The sequence below is a fragment of the Heloderma suspectum genome, chromosome 3 (genome assembly GCF_057233095.1).
Source record: "Heloderma suspectum isolate Gila_16-S chromosome 3, 16-S_ref, whole genome shotgun sequence".
Classification (NCBI taxonomy): Eukaryota; Metazoa; Chordata; class Lepidosauria; order Squamata; family Helodermatidae; genus Heloderma; species Heloderma suspectum.
In genome coordinates, this window is record NC_139460.1 from 247,877,488 (window position 1) to 247,894,986 (window position 17,499).

Below are 17,499 nucleotides of genomic sequence, written 5' to 3' on the forward strand. Positions count from 1 at the left end.
GCAATGAATATGGACTTGAGCACACTCCGGGAGAGAGCGCAGGACAGGAAGACCTGGCACGCTACGGTCCATGGGGTCACGAAGAGTCGGACACGACTGAACGACTGAACAACAACAGAGATGTTTGTGGATTTGAGAGATGCAGGCATTGCAGAGACAGACACTTTTTAAGACAACTATGCTGGGCTCAGGCCTTGAAGCAAGAGGAAGCTGTCTATCCAACTGCTGCTTGCCTCTGTATTGCGCACAATTATAGAGTGAGAGTATCTGGAAAGGTTTTAAAGGTACGTCATGCCTAATATTAGGCCACATTCATTAATGGCTTTGACAACATTTATAGTAACTATTCTTTTCATGGTAATGATTGATAATTGGCTGTAATTATTTCAAAGTGTGAATGTACTAATTCAAGCTTGTTAACAAATAGTTTACACATTTATAAAGAAAGTGAATGGAGCACGGGCTAAATTGAGTCAAGCATAATTTGAAATAACATCATCCCAGTTCCTTTCCCAGCCCACACTTCAAGCACTGTTTGATATACTACTATATCAATGGTATAGATTTTAAGTTGCTCGCAACAGTCTTATGTATGTTAAAAAATATACAAATCATTTTTTCCTGTAGGTAAACAAGCTAATAATATTTGAACACAAACTTTCCAAGATATACCAAGGGGTATTGAATCATTCAGCAATTACTTTTTAACATGATGCCGCATAACATAGTACCAGATTTTTAGATTCTATCCATCCATTTTTGTACCTCTCTTTCTCTCTTAGTTAGGTGCACAAAATTGGCAGAGCACTCCCTCAAACCAAAGAAGTTGTCTGGTAATACAGGAGTTCTTCTCCCCATTTTCTCCTCCTGATCAACACTGCTCTGAAGGGCAGGACAAGAGATCTGAATGGCCTCCCAATTACCCAGTCAGTTGTGTGGTTGAATGAATTCAGGTCTCCGCAGTGTAAGTCCAGTACACCACACTGGGTTTCATAAGCCAATGACAACCCAGACAATAGTGAACATCAGTTGTAAGTACTGACAATACCCTGAAGAGAATGTGTTAGAATAAGTTTATTTTCTTTTGACTGTTTTAGAAATGTGTATTTACCCATTGCTGACAACTGCAGAGTGACCAAATCTGTTGACATCCCGATGAAGATTAGGTTTTGGAAGTGTTTTCCATTCATCACAAGCTAGTAAGACAAGATAAGAGTGTACAAGTTCCTATTACTAACATTCAAGAGAATATATCTCAACAACAGTACAAACTAGGGGAACTGAAGAGTGACCAAAATCTGTTGACATCCTGATGAAGATTAGGTTTCGGAAGAATTTTCCATTTGTTGGATGCTACTAATGTAAATAAAAGAACAGAATTTCCTTTCAAAGTTCAGGTAAGTATATCTCAAAATCAGCATAAACTATGATAAAATAATAACAACAACGACAACAACAACTTAGTATTTATATTGAGCTTTCAAGTGCTGAAAATATTCCACATGCATTACTTATTATTTAGTTACTATCATTTATTTACAATATTTGTATACTGCTCCACATCCAAAAGATTTCAGAGCAGTGAACAGCAGATAGAATAAAGAATAAAAACACCATGTTACAATAATTACTATTTTAAAAAAGAAACAGAGTTCTCATAAAACCCAATTCTGATTAAAAAAGAAAAAAAACATGGCCAGTGACTCAAGAAAGGTTTCCTGAAATAACAATGTTTTCAAGAGGTGCTGGAAGCAACACAACGTTGGCGCCTGCCTGACCTCCAAAGGCAGGGAATTCCATAGGAAGGGGGCCACCACACTGAAGGCTCTTCTCCTAGTGGACTCTAATTGGGCCATAGATCCATACGGAACCAGGAGGATACTCTCTGATGACCTCAGTGACTGGGCAGTACAACATTATCTTCATGTAAACTTGATTATAACCCTGTAAGGTAGGTTAGTATTATTATCTGCTTATTGCAGATGGGGATCTGAGGCAACAATTCTTTAGTCTGGCTAAGGTAGCCATTTGGTGAGTTTGTGGCTGAGGCAAGATTTGAACCATGGAGGTGCGGGGCAGGCAAAGCCAACCCAACTAAAGCTCCAGATGGTGCCTTGGCTAGGCAGCTGGCTTCACTGAGCATGGGCTTTCCCCAGGTGGGAAAAGTCGGCACGCAGCAAAGCTGAACTGCTGCCTGAAACTCTGGCTGGAGAAGCTCCAGCCAGTGCTTTGACCAATGACTGAGTCATGATGTCAGCAGGCCTGGCATCATGAAATGATGATGTCAGCCTGTGGAAGACTCGAGGGTGGCCATCCAGCACTCACCCTCAAAATGTTCCCCAACCCTGCCACAGCCCCTCCTAGCTGGCCAATACCTTCTAGCTTAGTGGTGGTGCTTACATACTGCTACTGGTCCAGCTAGACCCAGGCATCCCCAACCTTTTCGGGTCGGTAGACACACTAGGAATTTTGATAATGTGCTGTGGGTCCTTTCACAAAATGGCTGCCATGGGGGTTTGCTCATTCATAAAATGGCTAGGTCACAAGAGTCATTTCCAGAAAGCAAACTGGTGAGACTAAAGGAAAGTAACTTGTCCAAGAGCCTAAGTACAAGGCAGAGGTGGGGTCTGAGCTCCAAAATTCAAAAACACTCTTTTGAATCCAAAAAAAGATGGAACAGGAGGGCAGGCCTTCACTTTGCAGTATGCCAGGCTTCCAGTTTTTTAAAAAAACCAATATCTTAAGGAATAAAATAGAAATCAGGAGTGGCAGGGAGCCTGACAAGTGCCAAGAGAGGTGTCTGCCAGCACAATGGTTCCCATGGGGAGACCTAGGTAGTACTACTTGAGCCAAAATTTGCTCAAGAGGTACCACTCCTATGATAGCCAGCTGGCCACCTTTCAGTTTTCTCAGCACTGGAGTGCTTGGGAAGCTCTAAGTTGTACACTGATTCCGAACCACCTGCCTCTCAGCCTTCAAAGCAATGGGACAGAAAAATATCCCAGAGGCCTCTATGATTATGCAGAGGTCTCTGAGGCATCTCTCTAAAACATCACTGGAAAGGTACTTGCAGACTGGGAGTAAGATTACCTGGTGAAAAGCAGCTGTTCTTGGGCTCCCCTATAGGCTAGCAGCAATCCCCTCAGCATTAAACAGAAGATGCCCCAGAGGTATCTGTGTGTCCACAAAAACCTCAGTTCTCACCTAATCTTTAGTGCTGAAAGAATTCCCATCCAAGATACTGGGGGTGGGGGTGAGTGAACAGTGACATAATCTCCAGGACTGACCAGCCCTGAGCCGCTTGGCTGAGGAGGATCAAGCCCTCCCTAGCCGCTGAGGAAGTTGCCCATTCCTGTTCTAAATGAATAAATAAAACCAAAATAGAACATGAAACAAAACATTAGATAGAGCTGACATGCAGCTTACATAATGATATTCGCAAGGCACATTCTTACAGAAACCTCATAACCAGGATTACAGCAGGAACAGAGGAAAAATATGATGTCAGTGCCCTTCCCGTTCCCTGCCCATTTTCACTTTCTCTGTGTTGAGGGGAAGCACAGAATTCTATGCCTCTCTCAACATGGAGAAAGGGACTTGACTGGCACTGGGAGGAGCAGGCACTCCTCCCCAGCTTAGAGTGAGGCTCGTCATCTCAGGGGACAGCAAGCAGTGCACAAAACAGACTCAGCTAGCACTCCTCCCAGCGTTGGCTAGGTTAGGTGCTCCCTTTGCCCTTACTAGCTCCATTGCTTGATGAATCCACATTAAATCAGAAGGACCTGGCCTCTGGCCATGTTATCCCTCAAAATCAACATGCACCTTTTCAGTGTCAGCCTTGTTCTCTAAAAGCATGCCTGCCTACTGGTTCAGTACAGAAACATGTATTGAACTTTTACCTAGAACGGACTGACTCAAAACCTACACCTAGATCCCTAATAGGGGGACAGGATCCTGCCAAGATTGTTGTGATTCTCAATATTTCACTATCTTGCTGCTAGGCAGTAATGAGTAGCATCAAGAATGTTTGGCAGGAAGGCACTTTCCTGAAAGAGCAACTTAAAACACATCAGAGAAGTGTCGCCACTGATAATAGTCCAACAATGAATGGGTACTGATCACAAGTGCCAGAACAAGTGGAGGATGATATTAAAAACAGGTTGTGTATTTCCCATATTCCAGTGCCCAGTAACCCCAAATGCTCTTCTAGTATTTACATTACAAGAGCCTTAGATAGAGAATGATATTATTTATTGGAAAATAAAAGTGATGAACAATTATAAATTTAATTTCTATTTCAGGAACATTTTTTCATGTGAGCCATATAAGGCAGACATTTTATCACAGCAGCTTCCCAGCAAGATCTTTCAATTATGCTATAAATTCAAGTGTCTTCAAGTTCCTATAATTCAGTGGATGTCTCAGACAGCTTACTAGAGCACAGAGGAAGATCTATGTGTATAGTGAGTGACCAGGACAAATAAACACCTGCAAATAAAAGCCACACACCATTCATTTTCATTTGATCCGGGGGGCGGGGGGGGGAGGCAGTTCAGCAGCTTTTTTGTATTCTTTTGCAGGGAGGAGGTAGGCTTTAGCATTGAAGAAAAATCATAAAATCATTATTAAAAGCCAAGTTTAAGATAAGGAATCCTTGCAGCCTCCAGATATAATAATTCCTTCCCTGCTCATGTTATTTGTCAAACTGGCAGGTCTATTCAATAGACTATAGGAAGAAAAAGAAACATGTTTAAAATAGCCTTTCTTCTTATCTTCCAAGCCTTCTCAATAAGTGCTAAACATCAAACAGAGTTCTGTCCTAGAAAAATAGTTTTGCTTAGCTTTAAAAGTCCTGAGTAGAGCTTTTCTATGAAGCACATATTCATTCACATCAAGTGTAGCTGTTCCAAAGCAGATATGTACTTAACATAGGGTACAATATCATTTCTGTACTTCTGTGCAACCTGTTTCAACAAACACTGTGAACATTAAGACAATGTAAAATATATAATTGTACATCTCGTTTTTTAAATGCATATTCTAAATACAGACATTTTGAAAAATAAATGAGTTAGCACATGTAGTATAGCTTCATTGATCAAAGTGACCTCTGGGACATCCAGTTTTTCAGAAATTCAAGTAATTATAAATGCTATTTATATGGGAATTGTGCTGGAATAGAACTACATGAGTAAGTTCTGCCTACATTACATTCAGATAAACATGACTGAGATAATTGAGTTTCTCTAAAAAATAAAAATAACTTGAAGCTCCTCCATGTCTGGGTATAGCCAGTAACATCACTCAGCATGGACTTAAAATATCTGTTTGCTTGCTTTATGCTTCAGGGCTCTGGATGGCAAGACAACAAATAAAATACTGAAGTTTGGCACAAGAATGCGAAACTTCTTTTCCAGTCTACTCCATGTCAAATAAATCTCTTGTTTTTATTCTGGTCATAAAAAGAGCCTTTTTCTCAGCAAGACATAAAGCCACGTCTGTTTGAAACAGCATACAATAAATTTTAACTACAGGTATAGCTTCTACACACAGCCTACATATAAGAGTAGATTCGCCTCCAAACAGCTTTAAAAACCAAATAAGGTTAGCTGTGTCAACTATATGAAGCAATTAGGGTCCTATACCATTATGATTTTGCTTTTCTAACGTTAGAGCAATAAACAGCTAATTGCTACTGCAGATTGCACAAGTGCTAAATTTATGACTTTTAAATACTCACAAATACATAAACTGTAATCCATTGCAGCTGCTACATTACATTTTGGGAGACAGAATGTCAATAATCTACTCATAACTACAGACATTTTTGTCCACAGGTAGAAGTTGCCCCCATTTTTTTCTTATTAAATGGTACCATTTGTAGGGGTTTTATGGAAATATCGCTCTTCACTTTTGCTTAAAACACATTATTAGAATACTTCACCTCAAAATTGGTTCAGCTCTGATAAATCTATTTTGATATTAACAAAGGGAACAAACAGTTAACTCCAAGTGAAAATAAAGTCAATTTAAAAAGCAAGTTTAACTAAAGGATTTTCCATCCAGAAAAGGGGAACTATATTGTATCCATTTCAGTAAGCCTAATATTAGCACCTGAATTTATATTAAGCAAAATTCAATTTAGCTCAATAGCTAAATTAATAGTTGAAGTCACTAACAAAGTCCATCCCTCACACGTACCCACACCCACTGCTAAACATTATCCAGTGCAGTTTTTGCAGAGTAAGTTGGATATGTTTCAGCCTCCAAGCTTCTACCAAGAGGTGAACAGCAACACTGTGAATTAGTTACTTCTAACTCGTCTTCAAGGGCAGCCCCTGACCCTACAAAGTGAGTTACTATGGTAGCTGACCCTAGAGGATAAACATGGTTAAACATGGCAAGATCCCTCTTCTCCAGACATGGGGCACAGCCTACATAAGAACGGAAGTTGATAAAACTAACTTCTGGCCTCCATTAACACCTGCTTATCAAGCAGTAAAGTGGGGTTCTGGGAACACCCCTAGATTTCTAGCCTGATCAAACATGGAAGCTACTACTTCATCTATCGTAGGACAAACTATCCCCTCCAGAAGTTAAGACATTTAGGGCGCAATCCTATACATGTTTAGACAAGGCTGGTTGGGGCATGCTTGGAATTATAGGACTTTTTTCTGTCTAAACATGCATAGGATTGTACCCTTAGAAACTCAAATGAAAAAAATAGAAAGGTTGTCCCTACAGTAGCAGGGAACATCACTGAAGGACAAAGCAGTAGTTGCTCTCAAGTAGTGTTTTTAAACTGTAATTGCTCTACGTGTGTAGCTCTGGACAAAACCTATATAAGTCAACAATCTTCTAACTTCTTTATCAGACCTTAGAGAAAAGTAAGATTATTTAGATTTGTCCCTGATAAAAAGCTGTTCTTGAACCAGGTAGAGCATTATTGTTTGAATAAAATATTTGAGTGTACCACTGGATTTTGTTCTTCTGTGACAGAAACCAGGAGTGATTATACGCTTCAATAGTCATGACACAGAACCTATTTAGATCAGCTCTTCTCCATGCCACCTACCAACTCACAGTCCCTGCTTTTGTGCATGTTTGTGTTAGAGAGTTTTATTAGTGTGCATTTACATATTATGCACATATTATGGAATCCATAGAACACAGAAGTCATTTGAATATATTACATTCAAAGATGTGGCAAGAGGAAGAATATCCTGCACCTATACTCCTGGCCTGACTTATCAAGATCTCATCACAAATATGAATTAATTGTACCTACAAAATTCATACTCACATCCATCCTCACGTCAAGCATTGGTCATTATGTATATCAAGTCTCACACATCACTGATATATCTTTTGAACTTTTCAAAGCTCAGTCCTTTGAACTTTTAAGAACTTCTCTGATAAGCTGTTACAATTAATCCCTCCCTCCAATAAATTTATTTTTGTGTTTTCTGATGTCAGAAATACAAGCAAAAACTATCATTTAAGCAGAAAAATACAAGATCAGTTAGTTAAGTCTTATATAGACACTAGAGAGAGTGCTGAATTCTATACTTGGCTGGTCTAGTCACCAGATTTGGGGGCTGGATTTTGGACTCCAAAGGACTAAAATGGCTCAGGATATCTCAAGCCTTTAAGCCTCATCACTCCCCTCATTTTAGCTTTCTTTTTGGTCTACGGATATGATTCTTGCTTTGGATGTAAGAGAGATCAAGTTCAAATCAGAGATAAGCCCTATGTGTTGAAGAAGGCCTTTAGCTCGGTGGTAGAGCACATGTTTTGCATGCAGAAAGCCCAGGTTCAATCCCTGGCATCTGGTCAGGAATTATCGGCATTGCAGTCCAAAACATCTAGGGGAGGACACCAGGTTGTCTACCCCTAGTAGAGACAATACTGGGATCAATGGATCTGTCTCAATGGTATTTGTATAGTATGGTATATCCCTCTCCCATAATGGTATGAGAGAGGGACAGGGGGAGTGCGACCCTGTTGATTCTTCTGGACCTCTCAGCAGCTTTCAATACCATCGACCATGGTACCCTTCTGGATAGGTTGTCTGGGTTGGGAGTTGGAGGCACTGCACTACAGTGGTTCTGCTCCTACTTGGATGGTCGATTCCAGAAGGTGGTGCTGGGGGATTATTGCTCTGTGCCATGGCAATTGTGCCATGTGGTTCCACAGGGCTCTATTTTATCCCCTATGCTATTTAACATCTACATGAAACCGCTGGGGGAGGTTATCCGGAGGTGTGGGCTGAGGTGCCATCAATATGCGGATGACACCCAGCTCTACCTCTCTTTCTCATCAAAACCAGGTGAGGCAGTGGCTGTTCTGAATCAGTGCCTGGGCACGGTAATGGACTGGATGAGGGCCAATAAACTGAAACTCAATCTAGACAAGATGGAGGTACTGTTAGTGGGTGGTTCGTCTGCCCGGCTAGGTGATATTCAACCTGTTCTGGAGGGGGTTGCACTCCCCCTAAAGGTTCACGTTCGTAGTTTGGGGGTGCTCTTGGATCCAGAACTGTCACTTGAGGCACAGGTGAACTCAGTGGCATGGAGCACTTTTTATCACCTTAGGCTGGTATACCAACTATGCCCTTATCTGGACAGAGATAGCCTATCCATGCTCTGATAACTTCTCGTCTGGATTACTACAATGAGTTATGCGTGGGGCTGCCTTTGAAAATGGTCCGGAAACTTCAGCTGGTCCAAAATAGGGCAGCAAGATTGTTAACAGGGACTGGCCTGTGAGCTCATATTACGCCAGTACTTTTCCAGCTGCACTAGCTGCCAGTCCATTTCGGGGCCCGATTCAAAGTGCTGGTATTAACATTTAAAGCCCTTAACGGCTTGGGGCCAGATTATCTGAAGGATCGCCTCCTCCCATATGTGCCTGCCCGGACCTTAAGATCATCCGGACCTTAAGATAAGCGGCCCTTCTCCGTGAGCCCCTGCCAAAGGAAGTGAGGCGGGTGGCTATAGGAGGAGGGCTTTTTCTGCTGTGGCACCCCGGCTCTGGAATGAGCTCCCTGGTGAGGTTCGCCTGGCACCTACATTGTATTCCTTTTGGTGCCAGGTGAAGACCTTTTTATTTTCCCAGGCATTTTAGCATTTTAGCTTTCTAAACTTTTAGCTTTGCTGTTTTAAATTTATATTTTAAACTCCTGCACTGCTGCTAGGTTTTATTGTGTTTGTATTGTTATATTGTGGTTTTAATGTTCTATATATTTTAAATTGGTTTATTGTGTTTGGTTTTAATTTTTGTGAACCACCCAGAAAGCTTCAGCTATTGGGCGGTATAGAAATAAATAAATAAATAAATAAATAAATAAATTTGTTGATACCATGTATTTCATTTTTAATTTTATTATTACATTTATATCCTACCTTTTCTCCTCTTCCAAGGCTCCCAAGGTGGCTTACATGGTCCTCCTCCTCGTCCTCTCTATTTTATCCTCACAACAACCCTGTGAGGTAGGTTAGGCTGAGAGTCAGTGACTGGCCCAAAGTCACCCAGTAAGTGTCATGGCTGAGTGGGGACTAGAACCCAGATCTCCCGAGTCCCAATCTAACTCTCTAATCACTACATTACACAGACTCCCACTGGCTTTGCAAAGGAACCTAAAGGATGAGCCAAATAATTCTCAGTCTTTAAAAACCACTATGAAGAATGTTCAGTGGACATTCTCTTAATTAAACCATCTGTTTTGAACCAAACACATATTGGACTTGAGTGAGTCTGCTTATCTTTGATTTACACACACATTTCTATTTTAAAAAGTGAGAAATTTTATTTTCTCTTTTTAGTAAGTATATTATGTCTAATGCATACTGCAGGAATGTGATTTTAATCTGATTGAGGGAATGGCGCAAAAGATTAAACTTGCATCTAATCTTTACACATTTTTAAAAGAAAGAAATTATATCTGTTCTATTTGTATTATATCAGATTAATAACTCATGGAAAATGAGACTGGTAAAAATTATAGATAATATGTTAAGTGTTTTAATTATCTAAGAGCCAAAATTATGTAGCATCAAAGTTTTAGAAATAAAGCATATTGTAAATTTCAATGTCTAAAAAAATAAAGATCAGTTATGCAAAGTGTCTGCTGTTACATTCATGACTGTCCCAGTACACAAACAGTTGATTACTGTTTCTATATTATGTGACAAGAAAATATAACCATTAGAGATAATCAATTGAAGGGACTCAAGGGGCCTACACATTTTAATTTAGTGCTACAAATAAAAATTACACCTTTTAAACAATTTGACACTTCTTCCCATATCAAATTAATAAAGAACTCTGTGTATTAAAGTTGTAATCAAATTCAAAGCTATTTGAAATATCAATAATTCATGCTGTCAGAAGAAGAAACAACTCAATGGAAATACCATGTATGGCTGACTTAGGGAACTTACAACTACAGCGTAATGGTGTGCCTTAGCTTCATTGGCTCAGGAGGACTGAAAGAAAATAGTTATTTCCTGGTGTACGTTGGTGATCTTGTCACTTCAGAAACCAATTCTACAAACCAACACTGACATACGTAGCTGGAAACCTTTACAGCACCAACCATTTTTTAAAAGTGCCTTCTTCCTGTCACCTTGAACTGAAGAATTACATCACTGTCTAAAAAAGTCCTGCTAACAATCGATAAGACTACAACAAATGAAATAAACCTATCATAGGAACACAGAAAGATGCCTTAAATGGAGTCATACGATTGGTCCATCTAGCTTAATATTGTCAACACTGACTGGTAGGTAGTGTTTTCTGCCCTGCCTGGAAATGCCAGTTATTGAACTGGGACCTTCTGCATGCAAAGCAGGTGCTCCTACCACAGAGCTATGGCCCCTCCCCAAAACTTCATAGCAGGACCCCCTTTGTGAGTCTTCAGGAAAATCTGACATTCAAAAGCCCACATAAATAACACATTGGTTTTGTCCCCCCAAACATTACAACTTAATATATGTCTAATCGAACTCCATTAACATTGTAATAATAAAAATGTAGCTTGTCCTTTTACCAAAAAAGCAGCTTAAAAGTTCATTCTTACATAGCAAGGCACCTCTTTAGAATGGGATACTGTATGAGTACAGTAATGGTGCTTATATATTGTTCTTTAGTTTCAGACATTAACTCTTACATATACTACCTACCAATGTCATAGGTCAAGAAATCAGCGGAAAAACATTTTGCACCATTGCTCAAAGAAGTGTCATTATGGGTGTTTCCACCAAAAATTAGCATAACTCCACTGATCAAGACAGCCGAATGGAGATATCTTGCAAAACCACTCTCTTTCAAAATTGTCCTATTAAAAAAAGGAGAGAGAGAGAGAGAGAGAGAGAGAGAGAGAGAGAGAGAGAGACAACAGTGATTAAGAATGTTTAGTGCACTGAGAAATCAAATGCATTTAAAAAAATATCCACAGATATTTCAGCATACTGAAATCTGCATTGTGTGAGGTTTTGCATTTTGGGAACATTACAGACGTTTTGCCATTCCTAAAAAAGCCCTGCTACGTGTTCATCCAACCTTTTATTTAAATTCCCCATTATTCTCTTAGTTTTTTTATTTGGAAATATACAGTACAATTTAGCCTACATCTTTATACTTTTCTTGGAAATCCATTGCTTTTCCTCTCTCTTTTAAGGAACTGAAAACTTTTGTCCTGCTTTTCAATGGAAGCTTTTAAATATCTGAAATTATATCATACGGTCCCTTCTGGTGTGACGCTAAAAGAGTTGTACTGACACCAGCCCTGCAGCAACCGTGCAGGCAGCAGGGCCCTGGCAACCTTCAGGCATATATGGAAGCCAGGATACTACACACCATAGCAGATGTGCACCTTCTATCAAAGCTGTTTCTGACTAGTTCGTCCAAGACTGGGAGCTCACTAGACTACTAATTTCTGAATGTGTGCTATTGTGATGACTCTAACCAGCCGGAGCAGCCATAATGGAAGATGCCATGAGGCATCTTAAGAGCTCACTTGCCTGAACTGGTATTTGGGAAAGAAAAGAATCATTTCTTAGACTGTAGCATTACGAGAGTTCCTTCATGTAGCAGAGGTGCAATGATAATCACTACAGTATTAACTGACTAACAGATGGTGTATATTTAGAAATATATGCATCTATTAAATAAATATGTAATAGAAGAAACAGTTATTTTAAAATTTACAGTTCAATGTATTGATATATATTCTTAAAATATTATAGAAATACAGAAATGCAGCCTTCCCCAACTTGGTGCTCCCCAGATGTTTTGGACTACAACACCCAATGTCCCTGACCATTGGCCATTTTGGCTGGGGCTGATGAGAGTTATAGTCCAAAATATCTTTAGGCCTCTAGGTTGGGGAAGGCTGCAATAATGATTATGGCTGCAATCCTATACACACTTACCTGGAAGTAAACCCCATTGAACTCAAAGGCACTTACTTCTGTAGACATATACAAGATTACACTATAAGTGTCTGCAGGAGCGGTGTGTAGGTGTGTGTGTGTGCGCGCGCATGTGTGTGTGTGTGTGTAAATCAAACCATTCATTTTATTTACTTTTTCTGTGTTTACTCTCTAGACTAGCTTTGAAGTGTGATGGTGCGAAGAGAATGTTGCTACACTAGAACTAGCACACTCTCATTTTTGTCACTTAGGGCGCAATCCTATTCAGATATGCGGCCGCTTCCAAACGTGGAGGCGACCACCTATCCAAAGCAGGGCAGAAGAAGCATGGAGGGGATCATTCCCTCCATGCTTCTCCTGCCCTGCATTTTCGGCTAGGCAGCCGATTGCGGCTGTCTAGCCACGGGAGGGCTGAGTGGGGGAGAAGGCTGCTGTACGACACATTGGATGTGTCGTACAGGCATCTTTGCCCTCCCCGCCCCAGAATGCCCCCCAGAATGCCCCTTTTCGGCCGCACCACACTCCTCTTGCGAGTGCGGAGGATGGGGCTGTTCCGCACTGCCTCTGAGTCAGTGCAGAAGTGAGGGGAGGTCAGTTCTCTGGCAATTGACCTCGGACCACAAGCTCCGAAGTCGTTTCCTGGAAAACCAGATATCTTATGGCCATTTCACCGCTGTCTAGCAGCCATAGGATTGCTCCCTCTGTGGCACTATTAGACAATTTTGTTTTCATTACATTTTCATTTTTACAAAAAGGAATGTAAAAGGAGAAACTTGTTTTCAAAAGTGCCAACTATTAATATTTACTACAACTAAATGCTATCTATCTGGCACCGTTAGGACCATGAGGAGGACCTGTCTACCTGGCACCATGGGGAGGTGCCTGATAGATGGCTAGTATTTGTGCAAACAGCCTCAAGCAATTTCATAGAATTTGAAAGTTAAGATTGCTCCTGAAGTAGGAACCCAGCCTTCTAAAACATGTTGAGCTGTAATCATTCTTAGTAGTTGGCACTTTTGAAAACAAGTTTTTCATTTTGCATTCTTTTTGGTTTCTGAACCTCCCTCCTAGTTTTTAGTTTTATTTTAATTTTCACACCACTACAAACATTATTGATGTTGGTGAGCCTGCAGTTTCAGCTGACATGTAATACTCATCTCAACTACAAGTACTATGACCCCCCAACTTCTTCTATGGATTTAGATTTTAATCCGAGCCAGAGAAAAAATCCCCTCAAACCCAGCCAGCCTCCAGCCCCCTCTCCACTCTCACCAATTATATGAAATCCATTTCCCTTAACCTCACTTACAAGCCTAGCATGGCCAACACTTTGGCATGGTCAGCACTAAGCTGGTATGGTCAATACTGTGGTGGCAGCAAGTTGGTGGGAAAAGAAAAGGAGGAAGGTCTTGGGGCAAAGCCCCAAGCAGTCCCTGGGAAATGCTCAGCTTATTTCAGAGACATTCCAAATGCAAGTGGAGTGGGGGATCACCCAATTACAGATTACATACCACAAGCAAAATAAATCTGAAAGTGAACAATGGGAAAAGAAGATCAACTACTAGAGTTTGGTAGTATCAGATATAGGGCCAGTTCAGACATCCATGTTTATCAGTTGGTGGTAACAAGCAATGATTACCAAGCAATGGGTGTGGCATGGGTACGCTGACCATATGTACCGTTTTAAACAGGACAGTACCGTTTTTTCATATTTCCAGACCGTCCCGTCGTTTTAATATAAATGTCAGTTTTGTCCTGTGTTTAATTTTTTGTAAAAAACTGAATGCGTTTATCATAAGGCTCTATGCTAATCAATGTGTGCAGTAAAACTACTACTGTGATGAAGGAGGAGGTTCCATTTACTTTATCCAGTTAGGGCCAGGCTTCTTGAGCTAGCGATGGTCAGATGATGCCCCCTTGCTTGTCTGCAGTGGTGGGGAATTCAAGAAGTGGTTGCTAAGCGTGTGGGAGCCAGGAGGGTGAATCTTACTGTTATTTCTATCATCATTCCGCCCATAGAGATTCTTTCTGCCCTACATTCAGTTTGATTCGGTCTTTTCAGACTCATATTTCGGTTCAACAGGCTGTTGATAAGGTGTTGAAAGACCAAAATTTGCTGTGTAAGATTACTTCATCGGAGAAATATTCATGGTACGAGCGTGGTGAAATACAGTCCCCTCTATGTCTACCTAAATTTTTGTATGAGTTCTGTCACTGAAGAATAATTGTTAGCTCAATACGTTCATGTAAAACTTTTGTTATCGTCTTACTTTTTCATGAATACGGAATATTACATAACCCCGCCCCGTTTTTGTCATCCCAATATCCCATTTTTGTCACAAGGAAATATGGTCAGTCTAGGCATGGGAGATCCTCAAAAATCAGGTAGAGGCACCTTTCATAAGTGGGCTGCCATGGGAAGTAGAAAGTGGTGAAGTCCGCTTCCACCAGCCCTGTTATGCATGCTTAATTCTGGATCCTGATGAACTCTGGATCCAACCCATCATTTAAATAATGAATCTATGCTGGTACAAGTTGGCAAAATTATCTATCCTGTGCACTGGCCTCTTTAAAAAAAAGGCCCCAAGCATCTTGAACACATCTGTCAAAACCCTATTTTCTACATTCTTGTATATTTGTTAGATGTGTGGCATTATTCCCACATTCCTATCCAAGAGGACATGGGCAATCCAAAAATGTACTGTAGTGTGTGTCTGCTCCATTTAGTAGTTTACCAGGCTCCAAAGCAGTAGCAATTATATCTGCTACTGTATAAGAAGACAAGGGAGGCTGAATCCTAGTGCCAGAACTTGGGAACATGGTAGCCTCTTGCTACTGAGTACTCTAAGCTGTAATAGCAAAGTGTGAATGCTCAAGTATTCCAAGCCCACACAGTTTTTGAGCAAAATATATGACTGCATTCACACTTTTATATAAAATTAGGGCCTTACTTTATTGCAAAATTGATCTAAAAGAGAATCCATAGTGTTAATAGTGTTAATCCATAATACTCAAATAATTGTATATTTATCTCCAGCTTTTTAAAAAAAAAATCTTACCATGTCTTTATGTTAACTTCATATCTGTAAAGATCATCAACCAATCCATATTTATTACCAGGCAACGCTTTGTATCCACCATGAACATAAATGGACTTTGTTGTATCATCATAGACACTGGTATGGCCATATCCACCTTGTACAATTGCTCCTTTCGTTTCTGGCACAAACCAAGAATTTGACCCTTAAAAAAAGGGACATAGTGAAAAAGAAATTGAAGGAAATTAAATACAATGTTACCCTAACATCCTACAGGAGGAATCCTTTCCTCAAATTAGTACTTGTTTAATAATAATTATGAAATCTGATGTTAATACCTAGTTAATACCTATCATATTTTAATCTATGCAAACTAAATTATATTATTTTTTTCTAAGTACTGCTGCTCCATGTAAATTTAATTTATTAATGCATATATATGGTAAATCAATGGCAGTAAGGTGGGGTTTTTATCAGTTAAGGCAGCATGTACTCTCAACAAATGTCTTTACCAGATACTGGAAATTTCCGTCAAAAAGGAAGCCCACAGTGGTTAACATTAACACAGAAAAATGTATACAATAATATCAAAATAACAATCCAAACAGTATGAACATCTATCTAAAAATAAAAATGCAGTAACCTAACAAGATTATATAATTCAATTAATAAGTATAATACAAAATGCATAACATATCAATACTAAGTCAGTTAATAAACCTCATACAAAATTCATAAGCACTAAAGCAATACATTCCTACACTACAAACATTTCAATAAATTACAAGGAGATGGCAAAACACAATGCATAGTTTAGTAAAATAAAAAAAATATAGTAGTTTTGTTATAATCCTGTTTAGACTAGTGATGTCACCAAACTTTATAATTACTGGATTAGGAATATGAATTTGTCCAGCTCATAATGGTTGTCTGTATTGAATTGAACAGCATTTCTTCCAGATGTTCTAGTCCAGCTCAGAATGAAAATCAAATTCTGTTTACATGCAGGCAGCATTTAGCAGAGCAGGGGTCCAAAGCCACCTGCTTTGTAGATCCATGTGCAAAAGTTATTTAAAATTAAGCCCTTTATTCTCACTGAACCTCATTGATTGCTATGAACTATGTGACCAGTCCACTCAAGTAAGCAGCATTTTATTTGGTGAGAGAGTATCAATCTGGATCAATTACCTTGGTTTTTTCCCCCTGCAGATGTCTTACGGCTGCTGTCCTGCATCTAGCTTCATCCTGTTTTCAGATGTGTGCTTTGGAAGGGATAGCGATTGAATTTCAAAGTGACTCCCCGTACGGTTGGCACTAGAAACTACAGTTATCAGGAGACAATACAAGGGACATGCACATGTGGCAACAGTGCAGATTGGAAGATAACCCTTGGGAAACAGAATTTTTGTTTTCTGAATGCTTGCCAAAACAGCTTATAATGACTGAGCCAAGTCTGCATCAAGCCAAAGGGAGTTCACCTATTACTAGTTTAGATCTCTATAGCAGAGGCAAACATTTTACATGACCTAGATGTACAACACTGCAGACATATAATGAGGCCTCATGCTGTTCTCTGTTTTCCAGGCTTATGATTAGGTAACATGTAATATGGCTAAATTACAATGGTTTATTTATGGTTTCGTACGTTAAAATATATATTGCTCTCTGGTACAACAGGGGGGAAAACGTACAATATGGTTAACTGAAATATGCAAAGAAGAGAGCTATGAAATACACCTCTTCGGAAGTCCCTGTATTCATCGCCTTTTCCATCAGTGTTGTTGAGATACTTGAACTTTGGCACTGGAAATATTATCTTGAAACTCTCCTAGGGATGTGTTATTTTGTAGTCTCCTTCGAGCAGCACCATGTGTATTAATTTATTCAGTAAAATTGTAAGATGTAAGGAGTACTTTCATTCAAATGTGAAAAATGATGGAGGAACAACTGAGGATTTAAACATACACATACAACATATATGGCTTATTCACATGTTATGCTTCAAGGTTCAAGAGTCTGTGTGGATT

At 39.8% G+C, this 17,499-nt stretch overlaps 1 protein-coding gene across 9 annotated transcripts in view; it reads right to left on the bottom strand.

Annotated features, from left to right (window-relative positions):
* ATRNL1 (attractin like 1) overlaps positions 1-17,499 on the bottom strand; it is a 920,708-nt gene that overhangs the window by 741,620 nt on the left and 161,589 nt on the right. For 8 of the 9 annotated variants that reach the window (XR_014789465.1, XR_014789464.1, XM_084846134.1 and 5 more), the window contains 3 exons: positions 15,494-15,677; positions 11,184-11,338; positions 1,112-1,196 (listed from right to left, as the gene is read on the bottom strand). Coding sequence is in view for 7 of the 9 variants with exons in the window: in XM_084846134.1 (XP_084702260.1) it covers positions 1,112-1,196; positions 11,184-11,338; positions 15,494-15,677 (424 nt within the window). In the remaining 2 variants the exon portion in view is untranslated. The remainder of the gene's footprint in view (positions 1-1,111; positions 1,197-11,183; positions 11,339-15,493; positions 15,678-17,499) is intronic. The other variant, XM_084846135.1, reaches the window with a different exon arrangement.